This window comes from Scleropages formosus, chromosome 6, assembly GCF_900964775.1.
Source record: "Scleropages formosus chromosome 6, fSclFor1.1, whole genome shotgun sequence".
NCBI lineage: Eukaryota > Metazoa > Chordata > Actinopteri > Osteoglossiformes > Osteoglossidae > Scleropages > Scleropages formosus.
This window is the reverse complement of record NC_041811.1, coordinates 8,230,157-8,251,913: the sequence shown is the minus strand read 5'-3', so window position 1 is coordinate 8,251,913 and position 21,757 is coordinate 8,230,157. Positions and strand designations below refer to the sequence as shown.

The 21,757-nt window shown below is 47.1% G+C and overlaps 2 protein-coding genes across 5 annotated transcripts in view; one reads left to right on the top strand and one right to left on the bottom strand.

The window, feature by feature from the left end:
• Positions 1-1,492, bottom strand: part of mapkap1 (MAPK associated protein 1) — a 58,288-nt gene extending 56,796 nt beyond the window's left edge. Inside the window, exon 1 of the mRNA XM_018732794.2 lies at positions 1,301-1,492. The gene's annotated coding sequence lies outside the window, so the exon portion shown is untranslated. The remainder of the gene's footprint in view (positions 1-1,300) is intronic.
• Positions 1,493-4,824: 3,332 nt separating this feature from the next.
• Positions 4,825-21,757, top strand: part of LOC108922599 (pre-B-cell leukemia transcription factor 3-like) — a 69,136-nt gene continuing 52,203 nt past the window's right edge. For all 4 annotated transcript variants that reach the window (XM_018732821.2, XM_029253210.1, XM_029253208.1 and 1 more), the window contains exons 1-2: positions 4,825-5,757; positions 6,547-6,620. In XM_018732821.2, the coding sequence (XP_018588337.2) occupies positions 5,552-5,757; positions 6,547-6,620 (280 nt within the window). In that variant the 5' untranslated portion in view covers positions 4,825-5,551. The remainder of the gene's footprint in view (positions 5,758-6,546; positions 6,621-21,757) is intronic.

Below are 21,757 nucleotides of genomic sequence, written 5' to 3'. Positions count from 1 at the left end.
ATCTATTCACAATTACTTACCCATTAATACAGCTAGGTAGTTCTACCAGAGCAATTCAGGCTAAGTACACTGCTCAAGGGTACTACAGATTAGACTTGAACCTGAAATCTTTGGGTCCAAAGGCAGCAGCACTAACCACTTCACTACCAGCTGTCACATGGTAGCATCTCTTTTTGAAAGCTGTGATGAATTCAGCAGTTCTGAGGGACTGAGGGAGCATGTTTTTCCACATTAGCGCCAAAACCAAGAATGTGACAGCCCTCCAATTTGGCAGAGGGACAGACTGAATTTATAACTGATTTATCCTGCTGCACTCATCCCCATTATAATTACCCTCCACTACAGACACCCAATGTCCATCATATGATATCACAAAAACATGGTGTTACAATACAAATAGCAGGCAACTTCCTTAGGGTCGTTGCCTTAAAACCTCAACACCCCCCACTCAAATCCTCCTCTTGCTATAGTACCCTTGATCAAGGTACTTCCCCCAGAATTACACACAATAAAAATTACCATGTTGTCTAAAATGGTAAATAAGTACCCTTAGTACTTACATGTTTGCCTTGGACAAAAATAACATCAGGTAAATAAAAAATAGACTGAAAACAATTGAAATTGACTGAAAAATGATTTTCATCATTTGTACACCTGTGGTAAAGTGACAAGGAAGTGATTTGATAAAGATAATTATTTGTGGAAACGTTTGAAAACCAAACATGTGTCATCATTGTTTTTGACAGTTAACACAGGCTGTAGTTACTAACGATGCACATGTACATGTTACATGTATGACGAAGACTAAAATAAAAATGCGCATGCTCCGACACCGGTCAATTCAATCAATGTAAATGTACATTGATTTAAACTTGACAATATTTACAAGAGAAATAGTCAGAGTCACAGCAGCGCACAAGCGATTCAACTGAAGGCCAAACAACTTAAAAACTGTGCGTACCGGACAGTAGCCTCACAAAAAGCTGGATAATCCACTGATAAAAATAAATAAGAATACATTTTTATCAAAATTAAAGAAAAAGTCCACAGACAGTTAGTACGCAGCCAGAGCAGAAGTAGGTAGCCAGACCAGCTAGTTAATAACAAAAACATTACTTCGTTTTGGCTTTCACTGGCTGACTTGACAGCACTTCAAAGAAAATGTCATTAATTATTACATCCACAATGACCTCAACAATTATAAAATTATGGCCATACACTACAGAATTATCAAACTAACCGTGGTCTTTCTAGCCTAGCTATGCTAAGATAGCTCTGCTAGCTAAGCATCTCCACGTACCGTTATGCATGCCTTACACCGGAAGAAGAGGAAAGCACGGGGCGCACGGTGTAAGCCGTAAATATCCGTCACCACGATGTCTCATTTCTTGAATATTAGTGTGCCGAATTGAGCTGTTACAAAGTGACAGAAAACTTCCTGAAAATGTGTTTATTCCATTGCCTGACGTTGCAGTCACCACCGGTTTACCGTGATGCAGGAAGTGAGCTACCAGTTGCAAGATAACACCCAATGGGTAGCGTTAATGGTTTTGACAGACAGCTGACTGAACCAAAGAATTTTCGGAATGTTCCAACACGTTACCCCCTTCAATTAGCCAATGAGAACAATGATTATGCCACTGAAAGGCGGGACTCGAGGGAACCGTCGTAAAGCAGAACCTGTACAAATAATTTAATTACAGTTCCTTAAATAGGCACACAGCAATTAATTAGAACCAAATTAGAGAAATTGCTTTGTGTAGCTTTTATTTGACTGAGACTATGCAGCGCAGGAATTTAGGGGAATATAGGATAATACCTCATTAATCTCTGCATGGAAATTCACAATTTAACATTGTCTGGGGTTTTAGTTCATCTGACATTTCCAACAAAACACTAACAGAAGTGTTTTTGACAAAATATGCCATAAAATATGCAAATGTTCTCTGCAACAGATAGAAAGACAGATACGAACGCACAGACCAGCACACATATGCAGATCAAATAAACATGCAATATAAATTGATATTTAAAAAGTCTTTTTTTATTTAGCACTGCTAGATGCAATATGTACAGTGAATCACTGCTCTATACACCAGCTGAACACACTCTGTCACACATACACACACACTATGGCAATTTAGAGTCACCAACTGAAAGCATTTCATTGGAATGTGGGAGGAAACCAGAGCACCCAGAGGAAACCCATGCAAATACAAGGAGAGCATGCAAACTCCACACAGGCTGAGCAGGGATCAAACCCAAGTCCTGTCGCACCACCCAGATGCCATGAGACAGTAGTGCTTCTCGCTGGGCTGCCGTCTTCAGAAAAGTTGAAATGAAAAGTAATCTCTGTCCTGTAGCTAAAGAAACAAGATTGTGAAAACACTGATGCGTGACCAGCTGGAGTTCTCAAAGATTGGAGGGAGCATCCTGGGTCCGTCCTCGTACCCTGGGCAGAAGCACATAAGTTTCAGGGATGGACTAGCACTTTTAATGCTGCAGATGCTGTCTTGCCTGTTTATTAGATTCAGCCACAATATATACAACAATGAAGTGTCCGAGAACACTGGAATAAATATCACATTCACACTAAAGATCAAAGGGTGAAAACAAAATATAACAAAAAATATAAAATGGTGCAAATCATAAATAAGGATCATCAGGAACATTTCAGTAGTCAGCACCACCCTGACAGAGTGAGGAACTGTGTGATAAACTACTGTACTGCATGTTTACTGTATGATGCAGCACAGTGGCACAGCAAGAGGGGCTCCTGTCTCATAGTGCCTGAGTGGTGCGAGAGAATGTGGGTTCAATCCCTGCTCAGTTTGTGTGGAGTCTGCATCTTCTCCCCGTATCTGCATGGGTTTCCTCTGGGTACTCTGGTTTCCTCCCACAGTCCAAACCCATGCTGTTCAGGTTCCCCCATAGTGTGTGAGTGACAGAGAGATTGTGTTCCACCGATGTATGGATGAGTGACCCAGTGTAAATAGCGTATCTAGCAGTGTAAGTCACCACGGTGAATAAGGTGTGTGGGCTGATAACACTACATAGAGTTCATTGGAAGTTGCTTTGGAGAAAAGCGTCTGCTAAGTGAATAAATGTAAATGATGCACTAATCACTATGTATGAACTGTGTTTATGAGATTATTTTTTGAATTTTTGAATTAATGAAATACACATTTTGTAAAAGTGAGGTTACTTTCCGCACCTCTAACTACTATGCCACCTGCTGGCCATAACCATGTTTTTCTTGGATCCTTGTACACTGATTCTGGGATGATCATATACAGTATAAGGAAACTGGCCTGGGTGAGTGGTGGGGGGGGGGAGCTGCTCTCCGAAGGTGAGACCTGTCTGATGTGTTTATAGTGACACATCGCACTTCATCGGAGTTCCTCGTGAGGACTCCGCATCTTGTTTCTGATCATCAAAATACACACAAGCACCTTTGAGAAAGAAACAGTGGTGATTCAGATCAATTACTCTAGGGTACAACAGTAGGTGTCTATCAATTTTGTCCTAGTAACACACCCGGCTTGGTAGTTACACTGTGAGACACTCCATCCCCTTCTTCTTTCAGACTGAGCCAGATTCGAACCCGCGTCCAAACACACCGCACAACCGCTGTGAAGCACCATCGCCACCCGCTGTGCCACCCTGTCGGCTATTTACATAAACAATTTAATCCCTGTTTAACCCGGTCATTTATATGTGAGCAGATTTAAATTATTGTGATTACTGACATGAATTATTAAAAGACCGCCACGTTCAGATAAATAAGAAGCACACACTGGTGTTTTTTTTTTTTTTTTTTTTTACATTATTGCTTTTTCCGAAAAACATTGTACTGTACTTAAAAACTTGCACTTAAACGCACGTAATTGCCGTATGAAGAGATGAAGGAAAGACGAATTATGCTTTGAGAAAGTCTCGGAGTGACGGACTTTTAACCAGAACAGAATAAAAAAGGATTTAAGGGCAACAAAAGAAAATTAATAATACATCTTTAAAGGAAATGCGCTTATCATGCAACAAAATGGTTAGAGTTACATTTTTAAGAGAACATCCTTCAGGAACAGACCCCCAACTTCCCTCCGCCCTTCGCTGCTGCCATGGTAACGGACAGAGAGCCAAGCTCAACAGCGCCCCTAGCGGCACGCATGGTCCATGTCACCCGTGCGAACTGCCGGTAGCAAGTTGCCCGACTTGCGCATGACCCTGTGGCGCGCGCCGGGTCCACGGGGTCGATTCCTCGCGCACAGGGAGGCCCGCGGGGAGAATGGATCTTAGGAGTGGACCGCATGGAATGAATCATCAATGGACCTTGAGCGTGGGACAGAGCCGCGCGCACCGGGCACGAGGACAGCGCGTAGTAGCTCATCCATTTTCTAATAAATCGTATGTGTGGGGGGGGGGGGTGGCATTCCTCAGCATGCTGAACTGAAGAAATAAATAAAATTAAAAAAAAAAAAACATCAAGCGTGCATGTCGTTGCACGTCTCCTTTTTTCTGTTAATAATACAGCACTGTCATTATCCCTATTATCGTTGCATCGCTTCGGCGCGCGCGCCGCGCGCGCGCCCCAGCCCCTCCCCCGTGGGGGCGGGGCGAGCCGTGTGGCGTTTTTTTGTGCACCGCCTTCCCGCCCTCGGTTTCCCGGCTTCGGCACGTCCGCTGCACACGGCGCGAGCCGCCCGTTCCAGGCACGCGCGCCCTCCTTCTCCGCACACAACTTGCAGGCGCGCGCTCTCACTTGCGTTTCCTCGTCGCGCGCGTCCGCGAGCGCCTTTCTCGGCACCTTTCTTCCAGCGATTTTTTCGCGTGCGCTTGCACGTTTCCTTTTAATTTCAAAGTTTTCCGACATTTGAGCGTCGTTTTATTACAATATTTTGCATTTTCCCTCTTATTTTCCCTGTTGCGATGAACTTGTTCGTTGCGCACGCAGCGGTTGAGCTGATCGCTATTTCATTTTTTACACATTGAGGGTTTTGTGTGTGTGTGTGTGTCTGTCTGTCAGTGGATCGGGACGATGCTCGCGGAGACTGGGACAAGTTGGCTGGAAGAGCTCCGCGCGGACACACTCTCTTACAGTTATTATAATTATAATAAAGTCACAGCGAAGATGCCGAGGAGCTGAGGAGGAGAACTCGACCTACTGTCTTCTTACTCTCTTTTTACTGTCTTTTTCCAGCGGTTCAAGTGACCTCGGACCCATTTCGTGTACGACACACTCACGAAGATAAAGAGGAAACAAGCACCACTAGGATTCTGATCGAGGGATTTTTTTTTTTTCTTTTTTTTTTTCTTTTTGCCAGAAAAAGTGATTTCCTCCACGCGCGTTCTCTCCGCTGCAAATTATTCCCAACAAACTGAGGCAGGAATTTTGGAAAGGGGGGTAAAAAAAAAAAAAAAAATTTCAGTGTTCGAGGAAGGAATTGCCCTCGCATGTGGGTTTATTTGAAATTTTGAGACGTTCTAAGAAGAGGGGAGGAGGAGGAGCGCTTCCGCGGGGCGCGCGCTGCTGCTGCTGCGGCGGCGGCCCACGATGGACGATCAGACGCGCATCATGCACGCGCTCGGCGGCGTCGGCCTCGGGGTGCAGGGCGGGGTGCAGGGGGGCATGCAGGGGGTGCAGGTGGCCATGCACGGGCACGAGGGCGCCGACGGGGACGCGCGCAAGCAGGACATCGGGGACATCCTGCACCAGATCATGGCCATCACGGACCAGAGCCTGGACGAGGCACAGGCAAAGTGCGTACCCCCCCACGCGTGACGGATCCCTTATTTTATCACTGTCGCGTCCAATCAGCGCATGAAGGAATCCTGTTATTGTTCCGTCTTCGCGTGTTGTTGTTTTGCCACGTGCTGCGCTGCGCGCGACGCGGTACCATTGATTTTTTTTTTTTTTTTTTTTTTACCGCATCGTTTAACAGTACATGTGGTACCCGGAGCAGGTCCGTAGTTCTCCTTAATCACGGCTGTGATATATATTGCCAAGTCCAAATTAATTACTTAATTACGTCGCATGCGTATGCATATTTAATATGTTACTTATTCCATCACCTTAGTTTTATACGCTTGTGATTATTGTTGTTATTTTTCTTGTTGCTGCTGCAGAGTTCTCTCTGCTGTTGTACTGGAATTGTGCAGAATTATTGGCTCTGAGAGGAGGTTATGGCCCCTGTCATTAATAATAAAGTAGAGTTAAATGCAGCAATAAATAAATCAGTTATGTCAGGGTGGTTTAATACATTCTGTTTTAGACATGAATTGGGCAGGATTGTGTGGGAATCGCAGGAATAGGGAGGCATGGCTTGTGAAGGCTGGGCGTATGGGATGAAGACACACACACACACACACATCCTGTTACACACACTTACTGTACTCGTGACACATTCGTGCTGAAATTGCTGCTTCATGTTCGTCGGCGGACAGCGGTTGGGCTGATGCTGCTCATTTGCATATTATTGCATGGACTGATGAAATGTGATGATGATGCTTGTTTGTTTGTCTGTTTGTACGTTTGTCTACGCTGATCAGGAAACACGGGCTCAACTGTCACAGGATGAAACCGGCTCTCTTCAGCGTGCTCTGTGAGATCAAGGAGAAGACAGGTAACAAAAGTGCTTTTTTTTATACACGGAATGGTCTTCGCTCGAGTTATGTGTGACTGTGCGCCCGTAGTGGTGCTGGCTTGACGGCCTGGGAGGCGCGAGAGAGTGTGTGTGTGTGTTTGTTCCGCCATCTTCTGCCCCTTTTCCATGCTTCGGGCAGCTTAATCATCCAAGGAAGACTCAAAGAAGCAGTACAGCACAGTGTCCAGGGGAGAATTTGATGCTGGTGTTTTGCTTGGGGGGGGGACCGGGTCCTGCTCTCCGGTGGATCTGGGGTTCAAGTCCCGCTTGAGGTGCCTTGTGATGGACTGGCGTCCCGTCCTGGGTGTGTCCCCTCCCCCTCCAGCCTTACGCCCTGTGTTGCCGGGTTAGGCTCCGGCTCCCCGCGACCCCGTATGGGACAAGTGGTTCAAATGGTGTGTGTGTGTGTGTGTGTGTGTGTGTGTGTGTGTGTGTGTATTTTGCTTGGTGGTGATTTTTTTCTAGGAAATACTTGTAAAATTATTGCAGAAGACTTGCAAGATTCTATCAAATACATACACACACACACACACACACACAGAGTGCAGTGGTACACCAGGATGCTGGACAGCATACACACCCAGTGAAGTAAACCCAGTGCGTGACTTAGACTTTTTACGTTCTGAACCCATCTCCTCCCTTATTTTTATTTTTTTATTTTTTAAAGAAGTATTTATACATGCAACAGCACTTCTGTACTTTGAAGTGGCAGAAATTCCCTTAATTGCTGCTGAGAAATATTATACCTTCTAGGCAAATTATTTAAAAAAAAAAGTAATTTTGGCAAATTAATGTTGTGGATTATGACAGCTGATTATAATTCTATAATGTGTGTCTGTGTATGCGTACAAAATATAACAAACAGCAAATATTGTTGATGTTAAGGCCTTATAGTCAGAAGGTTGTTGGTTTGAATCTCACTTATAATGCACTACCCTTAATCATGGTACTTGCCCCGAATGGATAGAGTAAGAATACCCTGAATGGGTAAATCACTGCAAAGTTGATTGTCTAACATTGTAACTCGCGTCATACAGCGGAGTCAGATAGGTTAACAGCAATAACTGGGTTTCTGTGATTTGGCAGGAGATACGTTAGCCTCGTATTTTCTTTGTTCATCCTTAAGCTTTGTTCCATTTTCGTCAGCATTTTGAAATCATCTGAAATGTACGTGTCTAAAGTTACAGTAGTATTTTTGTCATCATTTATTCCGAGCTCAGCATGGGACACGATGACCGTCTACGTTTATGTTGGCTTTGGATTTGTTGCTAAACGATGCTCTGATAAGGGTAAAAAGAGGGCATGCAGTAGGGTATGGCATTGCTGGTTTACTTCAATAACTACTGTACTTTTAGTGGCGCTTAGAAAAGGTGCGAGATCTCAGTGATTCGTGATGGGCTTCTCCAGAAGGTGGATGGGGTCCGGTCCCTTGGTGAGCAGAGAGAAGGAGGAAAACGTGACTTTTCCCGCATCACTTTATTACAACATCCAGGTGTAATGAGCACAAGGGTCGAACTTCGGAAGAGGGACGTCGCCCCGCCAAAACCGCCACTTTTATTTTCCAGATTTCCTCTGAGTGTTAATGTTCCTAAAATGAAACGGGCTGCTGTAAAATTCACTGGCTAAATCGGGCATAGACTTAAAAAGCATGGGTAACTCGTGGCTAAAAACCAGTACCTGAGCAATAAGGAAGCCGGTGTCCTGGAGGCCCTTGAGAACAGTCGGGTTCGACATGGGTGTAAATCCTTAATTTGGCCACTTTTCACACACTGTAAAACCCAAACATACATCAATGAAAGTAGGATGCCTAAAACATCATCTTACCTGATTGTAGACCTTAGATTACTTTTATTGCCTTTTGCTATTAAACATCCATATATTTATAGCCGAAATATATGTTTAACATACATAGTCATCCATATGTGTTATTAAAATGACATATTTTGGAAAAATTAATGCTGCTGAAATATAAAAAGCTGTAATCCACAATATCTTTCCCTAAGAAATCTAAGAGAAGTAGTATCAATAGACATTTAAATTGTCTGAAATTAAAGTGCGTCCCAAAAATACGAGAGACAGCTGTGCTTTTGATTCAGTGACTTGGGAATAAAAAGTAAAAAAAAAAAGGTTAAAGGTCACCAGTCGTATAACACAGACCAGCCGAATCCATCAGTACGTTATGATTTTTTTTTTTTAATTGTTGGTTTTTGGATTTTTTTTATTTTTTCATTTGGATGTTGGAAGCGTGGGCCAATCAGAGGCGAGTGCTGGAGCTAATGAGGAGATGCTGCTATTGAGTGGCGTTAAACAGACCATGAAGAAGTGAGCACGGCCATCCGGCGCACCTTAAATGACTTGACATCCGTGTGCCGCCTCTCCTTAACGGTGGGTTCGAGGCGCTGGAGAACTGCGGCCTCCCAGTCAGAAATGACTTGGAGAAGATCATAAAAAGGTAATGAAGTTCCCGGTGGCTGGAGGTGTCTGTCGAATGGCGGATCGGGGTGAGAGATGGAGGGGGGGTGGGGCGATACCGAGCAGGGCCCGTGGTCGTCATGGCGGTGGGATGCTGCAGCATCACTCTGACAAAGAGCGCACCGGGAGCTTATCTCGCAGATGGGTTTCACATTAACCGGCCTTATCTGCGCGTGCAGACGGCCCGTGGGCCCATTGCCATTGTGCCGCCGCGTCTTCGGCGTGTGTCTCCACAATGGAAGAATCGCATCTAGATAATATATGGTACGTCACGTGTACGTTTTTTCATACATTAAAAAAAAAATTACTTTAAAATGTGATGTATGTATTCCTGCAAGTTAAATCAAGCAATTTAAATGTCACGTAGAGCTGATATATGTATTTTTTTTTTCTCCTGGTGGAAAATTGCAGGAGTTTTAGGGAGGAAAAACAGGTCGAATTCGAATATTTTTTGTCGGAACTTTGCAAATTGAATAGCGAATTTGCGAATAAAATTGCAACCAAATTGAAATTAGGCCCTTTGCTGTTATTTATGTGTTTACAGCCTGGTCCTTTAGTTTATATGTCCCTGGCTATATGTTAAACACTTTGCAATTTAAAATCAAAAGCAAATTCAAATGAGACCTTAGGCCTTTTTCCTGAAATAAAAGGGTTGCTTTATTAATGAACCGTGCAAGCGCAACAGCGCGTTTAGCTTTTTCAGGAGCGCCCAGAACGAAAATGATATTGCGTTGAGTGATTTCGGATATGAGAAGCAGCGCCAGCGTGTTTATTAGGCAGAAGGAGGACACTCCTGGTGCCGTATACTTTTGTCGGGAAATTCTCCATCGCTCATACAAATGCCCGTTGGGACGCAATTGAAACACGTAAAAGACGATTAGGATGCGCTTAAATATGGAGAGGGGGGGGGGGGTCTCCGGGGGGGTCTCCGAGGGGCTTTCGTGGCGCGCTCCGAATTTGCAGTCCCGGCTCCACCTGTAGCGCTCGCTCTAACAAATCTGTGCTCGGGTCCGTAACCAGAACGACGCCGCTTCGGCTGCGTTAAAGGCGTAATTGACTGTGCGCCGAGAACGCCGTCCCTAAGTGTGGTAATTATTTTAATGAGCTTGTTTACCCGCTGAATTGTTTTAATCTCCTCTAATCCCCATGTTGTCTGAGGGGATTTCTTCCCGAAGGCTCCAGCACGACGAGGCCCTTCCTGAGTGAGTTCCTTCTATCAGTCGCTTTGTTCGCCCGCTTAAAGAAGGGAAAAAGTCCAAACTTATAGGATATTTTACTTATTGTTATTATGGGGAGGTATTCTTTTCACATCGGTTTCGATTGTCATCATCTTCACCTCCGTGCAAAACACTGATTGCGAAGTGGGAGCGCGGTTTCAGGATTGGAGGCGCGGGGCCCCGCATCCCCCCCATATGGGCGCTTTCCCACCTCACGCTGCCCGGTCGTCCTTCTGGTGCCCCCTTCCCTCCCCCCCCTTATTTTATTTTTATACTCTTTCAATTCAGTTTTCAACATTCTTTTCCAAGCGAATACATACATCAAACACACGTCTGCATATTTAATCAAATGTATATTGAGCGTGAAAATGAAAAGTATGTCTGTCTCCAGCGATTCCTTTACTCGCAGCGTTCAAAAAACCCCGGTAAATTATCATATTTATACTTCCTTATGAATCCTGAACCCAGCAGGGACAGGAGTGTGTGATCATGTATACACGCGGTATTATCTGTCTGAGCCAAAAATAGTTTACGGCAGGACTTAAGATGTGTTGTTTGTGCTGCTGGATGGTGTATATTATTATTATTATTATTATTATTATTATTATTATTATTATTATTATTATTATTATTAATGTAATATTTATTCACTTAGCTGACACTTTTCTCCAAAGCAACTTAACATTAAGCTGTTTACGATGATTTACCCATTTATACATCTGGGTCATTTTACTGGAGCGGTTCACCTGGACGGGACCTTGCTCAAGGGTACTATAGCTGGACATGAGACTTGAACCTGGGACCTTTGGATCCAAAGGCAGTAACTCTAACCTTTGCATTACCAGCTGTCCCGTGAAGTAATTCCTCGAAGGGCCAGCAGATGGTATAGTGGCTGGAGTTTACACCTCACAGTGAAAGGCTCTGGGTTCGAATCCCACTTCCTGCTGAAGCTCCATTCATGAAGGTACTTACCCTTGTTTGATGGAGTAAAAATAACCCAGGGGATTAAATGGGCATATACTTATAACTCACTTTGGGGGTGTGATAATAGTGTGTGTGGGTTTTTTTTTTTTTTTGTCCTTTTGAGTTTGTGCAAATCCAAGGTGATGAGAGAAATAGAAAAAAAAACACCACGGATTTGCGATCAAGCGCCACTGGTCATTTGCGGGTGGTGGCTGGTGGCGTTGCGCCAACAGCCGGGGCACGCGTCAGGATAAATAAAACGGTTTAGCAGGTTTACAATTACAGAACGAGCACTCCTTCCCCTTCCCCAGCGCCCGTAAGAAGAAGAAGAGCGACGTTTTGTGGTCTGCCTGACCAGACGCTATTCGTGCAACCAGGCGGCTCTTCATTGGTCCCCGTGGCATCGTTTCTACGGTCTTTAAACCCTCCCAGCCAGACCGAAAGCATCACCGGCTCCGTTTAATGGATTGAAGGCGATCTTCCAAACGGGCCGATGTTTCGCCGCACGTATCGGCCGCACCGCGCACGCGGAGAGTACCGTTCCGGGCTGCTCTACACGTGTTCGGTAGGAACCCCTAGACAGCAGGTGGGTTTACAGTCCACCCTCTGCTCCTTTTCTCTCCAGACACAGAGCCGGCCAAAGCGAATCTCTAAAGGGGGCGGCGCAGTTTCGTAATCGTAATGTATGCAAAACGGATGTAAAAATTATGATGGGCGCACAGCGACAAGAGTTCCCAGTAGGTGGTGCGGTGGTTAGAGCTGCTCCTTTCGGACTTGCGGGATCCAGATTTTACTCCTTGGGTTGAGGTACTTACCCTGAACTGATGCAGTAAAAATTACCAGGCTGTTTAAATGGCTAAATAACAGGTTTAAGTAACTAAATGTTATACATCACTTTGGAGAAGAGAGCCAGCTTAATAATATACACGCTGTCTGAAACTGCCTGTCCTGAGCGAGGTCGCGGCGAACCGGAGCCTAACCCGACAGCGCAGGGCGTATGGGGGAGGGGATACACCCAGGATGGGACGCCAGTCTATCACAAGGCACCCCAAGCAGGACTCGAACCCCAGACCCCCCAGAGAGCAGGAACCGGCCAAACCTGCTGCGCCACCGTGTCCCCTCTCTATTATAATATTAAGAATAATCCCAGGCTGAAACAGATAGATTGATACCACTATGGCTTGATGTGCGTGCCCCTGGTTCCTCGCGGTCCCCAACGTCTGGCGCCGCGAACCTCGAACGCGGTGGGACGTGAGGGTACGTGAGATGAGTGAAGGCGCTCGGAAGCTCTTCAAACGCAAGTATTTGCGAAGGCGCCTTGGCAGCCTCCAAACTGACACTGCATGCCTAAAGCTGATTTCCGTGCCACTAATGCTCCAGAACCATTAATTTACTGTGATATGCTAATTAGGGGGCATTATACAAGAAATGAGATTAAGTGGCTGCATGCAAATTTTTTATTTTTTTTTTTGTGTTTTTTTTTGTTTGTTTGTTTTCTTCCATAAGGAGATTTCTCGGTCCTCTCTCTCGCTTTGCGTTTACATGGGGCGACCGCGCGGTCGGACATGGAAGCGCGAAACGTTTTTACCTCTGTGTGGATCGTACTTGTTTTGCTTTTTGTGTTACCCTAGGTCATTTTTTTTTTTTTTCCCCCGGGCATCACTTGAGTCTAAGCCTACGTCTGGCCTGGAGTTGGAACGGGGCCGGAGGGAGCGTGGGTTATGTCAGATGTAGGCTGCGCTCAGTCTGTTGGCAGCTCGCGGTAAACTCGCGGTAAATCTGTCTTCGCTTTACTGCATCTCGATGCACGAAGCGCGTTTTGACTCGGTGCCAGGTGTCGTCTACTTTCTCTTCGGCGAGGCCGGGAGTTAAAATTACGGGGACGCAGTTTGACTGGAATTGCACCCGTTTCTTGCTCATTTTGAAAGCCTCCCTGCCGACCGTCACGTAACAGCATGGGAGCGTTTGGTCTATAGTCCTCGGAGTGGGGCGGCAGCGTCGGGATCCTCTCTCGGCCTGCGCCCGTTTGCCCTCGCCAGTCCATCGGCCTTCTTCTGGACCCCCGATCCATCGGGGACCGTTGCGGTGCAGTCAAGGAGCACCGTGGCCAAATTGCATTCAACTGCGCTGAAATCAAGGATTCCAGACGCCAGGGGTCATCTGTGGAGCTGACCATGTGCCCCCCACCCCCACCCAGCCACTGAAAGGTATCTCCAATTGTCCTCCCGGAAAAAATGAAACAGGGCATCGAGCAGGACTGATGAACATCATCTTCCCTGTTTACTGGACCTGCTAGGGTGAAGTCTTTGCAGAGTCCCTATGACCTTAGAGCAAGGGACCGTATGCGGAGGGCTACTATGGAAAAGGGTGCAAGAGAATAAAAGTGCTGAACGCTAAGCTGTCTTCTCCTTCTGCCAACACGCGTGTTCCTCAGCCTTCTGCGTGATCTCTGCTCCGTTATTGCCTCTCGCACAGACGGTATGCAAATTAGTCTTTATGGCAGACAGCCGCGCTGTTAGCGGGAGAGCTGCGCATTTTTTACCGTGCCGGTTAATAGTGGCGTTTCAGACATACGTGTGGCTAGTTAAACAGGAGAGCGGGGATTCTGGATCCCGAGAGGGTGGGGAGCTACTCGGAGCCGCCTTACCCTGTGCCGCTCAAGCACCGCAGCCCAGCTTGAACCCGATTTGTGGGGCAGTGCTCGCCGTGGCTGGCTGGAGCCATACCGTGCACTGTTCCAGGACCGTGTCATGATTCTGATCGAGAACCATGTCAGCATGCTGTTCTGCTTAGTGCCAGCTGGGCAGCACGGTGGCACAGCGAGTAGCACTGCCGTCTCACAGCGTCTGGGTGGTGTGAGAGGGGCGTGGATTCAATCCCTGCTCAGTCCGTGTGGAGTTTGCATGGATTTACTCCGGGTGCTCTGGTTTCCTCCCACACTCCAAAGACATGTTGGTCAGGTTCCCCCATAGTGTGTGACAGAGAGAGTGTGTGTGTGTTCCACTGATGTATGGATGAGTGACCCAGTGTAAGTAGTGTATCTAGCAGCGTAACTCACCGCGGTGAGCAAGGTGTGTGGGCTGGTAACACTACATAGAGTTCATTGGAAGTCGCTTTGGAGAAAAGCGTCTGCTAATTAAATGTAACGCATGGTCTAGAACCATGTCGGGATTCGGTTTCAAAGCCCTGTTCGAGTTCCCTTCTTAAAAAAAAAAAAAACGGCTGGACTCCTGTTCCCCAGCCCTGTCAACACTCCTTTCCCATATCCCGTCATCAAGATTCTATTCTGATTCTAGTTCCGTGACTGTTCTCTAGAACCGCGTCATTCTGTTCTAGGATGCTGTTCCGCATTTGCGCTTGGATTCTGTTTCAGTTCTCAAATCACGGGTCTGCGGTTCGAGTCCCGCTTGGGGTGCCTTGTGATGGACCGGCGTCCCGTCCTGAGTGTGTCCCCTCCCCCCTCCGGGACAAGCGGTCGTAGGCAGCGTGTGTGAGATTCTAGGATTCTATCAGAGTTCTGGTCTGAAACTTCGTCGTGAAGATTCTGTTTCGCGACAGAGTATTCTGGCCTAGATCCACGTTTGGGTTCTGTCATAGAATGTCCTCCTGTTCCCAACCCCGAGCGGTATCCTGTCACAGGATTCTCTCCCAAATCCATGGCAGGATTCTGATCTAGATCTTTGCCTTGATCCTGTTTTCAGAACCGTGTTAGAATTCTGTTCTAAGATGCAGGATCCACGCCAGGACTCTTCTCGAACCCATGCCCACATGCCGCTCTAGATTACCCCTTTGTTATGATTGTTTTCAACTGGGTCAGAAAGGTCTTAGGGTACCGTCTCGGGATGCCTCCGTAGATCCATGTCGGAATGATAATACCCGACCCCCCCGACCCCCCCGAAACACACACATACACTCGACACACACCATCCCTCACTGTTAGCCAGAGCCACTCTGAAGGAGCGCGTGCCTTGGTCTTCCGCCGTGTGTCTTCACGTGGCCTTCACACGTAAAACGGCCGCACCGCTACGTTCTTCGGTGTCCTGCTTCTGCGAGACACTGATGGGCAATGAGATTTGAAAATTCTATCGAAACAGACTGTAATATTCATTGATATTTCGGAGGGAATCCATCCGATTCTCACCCGCTGCCTGTCAATCGCAGATATGAACGAATCACAGCCGGGCTCCTCCTTGTCGCACTTGGCCACACCCCCCCCCATCTCCCTCCAACTGTCATTGGTTAAATTGTCTTCGTATGGCTATTGTTATGCTAATGGGGCTTCGTTGACACAGCTGAATTAATCAGAGGACCTGCCAACCCAATTAGCCTCTCCTCCGGATTGGTATCGGGTTTAATTCACATTCCCCCCCCAAAACAAAACCTTATTTCCTTATTTATCTAACTCAGCTGGGGCCCAAGTGTCCCGAGGTCAAGGGGCACGGTATTACCGTGCCACCGGCCACCTGGTGCTCCCGCTCACGTGGAGAAAGCGCAGCATTTTGGGAAGCTTGCCGTGCTCCGCGAGTCGTCCGCATCAGTCGCCACGGCATCCGTTGCCACGGCGTCGATCGCAGCCCGGTGTCACGTATCCGCAGGGGCAGCTGACGAATAGGGCTCCGCCGCCCCTCGCCACGCTAACCGAATCCCGGCCCGGCATCAAAACATTAAATTTTCATTTAAAGAAGTAAATGTTCCACCTACCGTGGCTGCTTTAATATTTTACATTTTCTCCCTGACATGTATATGAAATAAGTGGCGCTCGTGATGCGTCGCCATCAATAACGTTGTCACGGGGGATAAAAGCTTTGCGCTCGTCCGCCCGCTGCGGTGTTTACGGCGCATATTTTACGGAGCAAAAGATGACATTAGCGAGGCAATTCAACCTTCCTCACATGTGCGATGCGCACGCAGACATGTTTGCACCTGTTGTGATGGATAATGGAATTACTTAGTCACGGTTACATCCTACCCTGCCAGAGCGAATACGCGGAAGCATTTTTTCCACCTCGCTTTCACTCGGGGCAGGGAGAAGGCATCTTCTGGGTGTGATCTACATGTCTAAAGCGCACTTTGAGATTTGCTATATACAACATAATATATATGTAACGTGTGTGTATATACATGCACCATATCTGTATATATTGCTTACAAATATTATATAAAACATAATGATGGTTTACACATGTCTATCCATCCATCCATCCATCCATCCGCACACACATTTCTGAACCGCTTGACCCATTCGGGGTCGCGGGGAGCCAGAGCCTAACCTGGCAACACAGGGCGTAAGGCCAGAGGGGGAGGGGACACACCCAGGACAGGATGCCAGTCTGTTGCAAGGCACCCCAAGTGAAACTCGAACCCCAGACCCACTGGAGAGCAGGACCTGGTCCAACCCACTGCACCCCCCTCTCCATCCATCCATCCATCCATCCATCCATCCATCCAATCAACCATCCTTAATAGGTCTTTATCCAGTGCAGGTTTGCAGTGGTCCAGAGTCTATCTCAGAAACAGAGGGCGTGAGATAGGATACACCCTGGATGGGACAACACTCCATCGCAGGCCGATCCCGTGCACTCATTTACTCGCACACACTTGGAGCCACCACTTCACCTGAAACATGTCTTTGGACTGTGGGAGGAAACCAGAGTACCCAGAGGAAACCTACGTGCACATGGAGAAAACATTCAAACCCAAAGCCTAGGAGCCGCGAGGCCCGGGTTGTACCCGGTGTACGGGATGGTAGATGGTAAGCGAAGCAGGTTAGGTGTTGTGACAGCAACCAGGCCACTCTTTGGTTTTGAACGTGCAACCTTCTGCTGTCCCTCAGCCGCTGTGCTGCTCCGTCTAGCTAACCAACACTGTGTCACTATGGGTTATCGCACTAATTATGGGCCACCCGTAATGCTGAAATCTGATGCGCTTGACAGTTGCCACCAAGAGGGGTCTTCAGGGGACCAGGGCCGTGTTTGTCCTCTCGGGTTACTGGGGTCGGTTTCCCGGTTCTGTCTACGTGTCGCTCGGGTGTGTCTGCCGGCATGGGCTTGCGGAAATGCCGTGATTGTTAGCACAAAGAGGGTCAGTGTAGAAACTGAGATGTACCGGCGTGCTGTCCACAGTGCTGCGTACTTGTACCCTGTGCTTCCGGGATTGGCTCTGAATCACCGTGACCCTGAATTGCACGGACCATTAAGCATAATGAGTGAATGAGTGATTATAATTGTAAAACTTCTTAATTCATAATTATTTACCCCAATTTCTTTCAAGATCTTTTTTTCGGTTGGAAGAATAATGAATAAGAGGAGGGCGCAGTGGGTTGGACCGGGTCCTGCTCTCCGGTGGGTCTGGGGTTCGAGTCCCGCTTGGGGTGCCTTGCAATGGATTGGCGTCCCGTCCTGGGTGTGTCCCCTCCCCCTCCGGCCGTACGCCCTGTCTTGCCGGGTTAAGCTCCGGCTCTCCGCGACCCTGTATGGGACAGGGGGTTCAGATGGTGCGTGTGTGAGAATAATGAATAAGATATAAATAGAGCTTTATCTCCTTAACTGTGTAATACAAAAAGCTGAGAAAGAACAATTCTAATTCTGTTGCGTTGCAAATTATAAGAATGGCACGTGAAGTTACTTCTTGTGGACAAGGACTTGCGTCTGAAGGTTTTCAGCGCCCTGCTGCCATACCCTTGAGAAAGCGATGCGAACCAGCTGAACGTGATAAATTAATACTCGGCCTTTGGAAAGGGAAGCAACGCAGGCGGTGCAAGTTGCCCTGGATGACAACGTCGGATAAGCAACGGGAATAAAGGGGCGAGACCCTGATCTCTTGGCTCGAGTATTTGCATGCTTCTTGTGCCCGTCTCCGTGGCTGTCGGACAGGCATCTCATGCATTTCAATGACGAACGGAAAGCCGAAATAAGGGACAAGAAAGGCTGCAGCGCGATGAAACTTTAATCAGGGTCCTGTGCTGCTTTAATAAGGCAAATAATTCTCATTGGCTGCCGCGTTAGCCATGTCTGATATTTAATTCATAACAAACACTGTGATTTTCCACCCTTACCTTTGACAAGCGCCGCTTTGCAGCCAGTGGTAAGATGAGCGTAAGGACTTAAAAGCGGATGTAAATGGGTAAACCCAACGCGGGGACTGGATCCAAGGTCTTCGGTGGGCGGGGGGGGGTCAAATCGTGGCCAAAATTGATGATTCATTCAGTGCTAAGTGGCCTGTTCAGTTATTAAACGGAAAGTGACGCGGCTCCTGAGCTCTGATGCATTCGGTTGGGGTCGCAGTGTTGACCCCACACCCTCCTGGCGAAGGAGTGAAAAAGGCTGCTTTGCATCAAATCACCGCATCCGACTCAGATACTCAGCGAGCAGTCGCTCATGTACGTGATACAAAGAGAATTGCAAACGCTCCTGCTATAATAATGAAGAGTTAATATCTTATTTAACATCTGTCAAGTGAGTGTATGAGCATGCAAGTTAAAAGCTAAATAATACAGCAATTCCTTGTTTTCTTTTATTTATTTAATTCCAGAAAGATCTCAGATGTAGATACAATAAAAGTCAAAAGTATTTAAGAGAAGGCAACGGGAAAAATTGATTAAACGTTTTTCATCGTCGGAAATTTGCGATTCTGACGTCCGCGACTTGAGGAGCTGTAGCTCCTGTATAAATAAAAAGCTTCTTATTTCATATACTGTATAAAATTATTTGTTGATGTTTTTGTAGAGCATTTAAGGAGTACGCACACTCCAAGAAACGCTCCTTACGCAACATATCAGAGGTAGGTAGCCTTTTGGGGTACTAAGAAAAACGGGTTCGTGATACATTTGCATTGGGCCAAGCGTTCGGAGCGTTTAACATGATCTGGGCACTTCGGAATTCCACAGAAGAGCGAGCAGCAAATGTCCAATGTGCGTATTTACATAAATGTCCCGCAGCATCCGAAACGGCCCGGTTCTCGCTTCTCCGGCGACATCGGAGATGCAGACCTCTCAGATCGGGCCCATGCCGCCGTCGTCCTCGGCCGCGAGGTAAACCGGAGGGCGCGCCTGGCCGAGCGGTGCCCCACGGCCTCCCGGGTGACGGGTATTTACGTGCTCGAAGTGGGGGGAAAGCGTGACGGATGGCGGCGGCAGAACAGACGTGGCCGTGGGGACGGGGATGGTAAGGAAAGCGCCTTTCCCGAGTTCTCTTTAGAAAGCGCCGGGTCGTCCGCAGGGCATTTACAATCAAGCGGGAGGAAGGGTCGACGGGCACTCTACATTCTTTGCTGGCAGTGTTCCTTTCCCTGGTATCACACTTATGTTCATCATCCTCACAGTCTCTTTTTTTTCTTTCTCCTCACTCTCACATCCACACACACAGCGTTGTATGTAAAGATTTGGCAGAGTGCATAAAGCCTAATTTATGCGGTGCGAAACATTGCATGCTCTATTTAAAGCATCTATTCAGTTTTTATCTCATTTTCCTTATTTCTCAGGCACTCGGAGCTGTAACTGCACGGTGTTTCGAAAACCGCGTTGCAAGGTAATGTGGGGCTATTAACTTGTAAGTGGATTTATTATTACGTTCGCGATTAACAACGCGGTTCACCTGCGTCGCTTAGCAGTTTGGTGCCATTATCGTTCCGAATTTCGCGCTGGTGTTTGTTCCGTGCGAAGCGGTGGGGATTATATCGTTGTATTAGTCTATGAAACGTTCATAGTGTTGCGCGGAACACATGGAGCCGGGACGGCTGAACCCGAGTGCAGCGTTGTTCGTCAGAAGTTGAGGGAAGAGGCAAGTTCTCAAAACCGGGGACGGGCGAAGGGTGTAGTAGCGCGAGGAAGGGCGGTTGTCCGAAACGAGATTCCGCAACGGTACGGGAGCCGAAGAGGGTCTTTATAGGGTGAGCGATTACTCATGAGCTAGTGCGGAGTCAGGTGTTGTCGCTTGTGTTGTGGGAGTGGACGTGACACATATAGAGCTGCAATTTCTGAGTGAAGGTGGCCTTAGTTATAATTTTGGCTTTTATCCTATGTGTAAGAGCAGTCATGTATGGTTTTAGTCAGCACAGCCACGTCCCCATGAGCGAATGACCCAAGCCGGCAGGTCTCGTTAAGCCATGTCACGATGCCAGGACCCCTTACGATAGCCAGGTGACAAAAATCACGGCGCGGATGACATTACCCGTCAATAATCCCAACTGTCCCTTGTCCATCTTCTGGAGTCACGCTGAGCGTTTGCCGCGAATTCCGCTTTTCTTACCGTTGTCTTTCGTCGCGTTTCAAATTCACGCTGCTCGGTTTCAGCGGGAATTTCGTATTGGATCGACGGGGAAACAAATGCACGTGATTTAGAAGACGTTGCTTCGCGCGTGTACTTGGCACTTTGGTGATGCTGACGTCACGGCGGCTTCCGAGCGCTGAAGCGACGAACGTAGAAAGAGCGAGTCTTTGACACTCCGAAGTGAACTGTTTTACTTTTTTTCTTGAAGGTCAGCAAGTGGGGGGGGGGGAAGTGTCGTGCTGTAGATTCCCCTTCGTCAGGTGTACCGGGAATGACGGCCGACCTGTGAAGTGGAGTTTGGCTCCGTTTTTCAGTCGACGAGCGTAAAAATAGCGGGTCTTCAAAGTACCGAAGCAAACGATTACGATTCTTGGGAGAATAGCTAAATCGATCACGTTTTTGCTCTAGTAAAAGGAAGGAGAAGAAAGTGTCATGTTGTACTTTCTCTCTTTGTTCGCTGAACCACGAACAACAGCCAACCTGCAAAGTTTCCTGGCGACAAATGTACGAATAGTGGGTGTTTAGGGTGCCGAAGTGAACGATCGTGATTTTTTTTTTTGCGGGAACTGATTTTCAGCACCTTGCTTACTTTCCCTTCCTTCTCAGAGGCTTAATGAGAAACAGAGCCCTGTTATGGCTTTTAATGATGAGAGAGAAAAGCTTTTAATTAATTCTATGTAAATAGTGTTGAACTGATTGCGTTAGAATATCAAGAGAGATGGGTTAGGAGCTGCGGAGTAATATATTTTAATTAAGGATTAATTAAAAATTATGGCAGTTGCATAAAGCCTCACAGAAAACAGTGGGATTTAACGTCTGTCACAAGTAAATTAACGTTTAATTAAATAAAGCAGTAGATGCTAATTCGGCAGTTATTTTTAAACCTGCCCGGAATAATTGCATATTTTTTATTTGTTTGTTAGGTATTGGAGAGCGTTCAGTTGTGATTGGTTTAGCTTGCGGTTGCCAAGGCGACCTTACACGGTACGCCAGGGCTATTTTTGGATGATTGCAGAGTGTGTCAGTTGTAGTTTATTGCTGGCTGTCGTTCAGTCCGTGTGTGCTTTGTATTGAAACAGCTGCGTTCTTTGGCCTGGGACACGTGGAATTGATGACGCTTTTAAGCACGGGGACCAGGCCTGTGTCACGTGAGCGGTCAGCCGGAGGCAGGGAGCTCGCCGTCCTGAGTGGAGCGGTG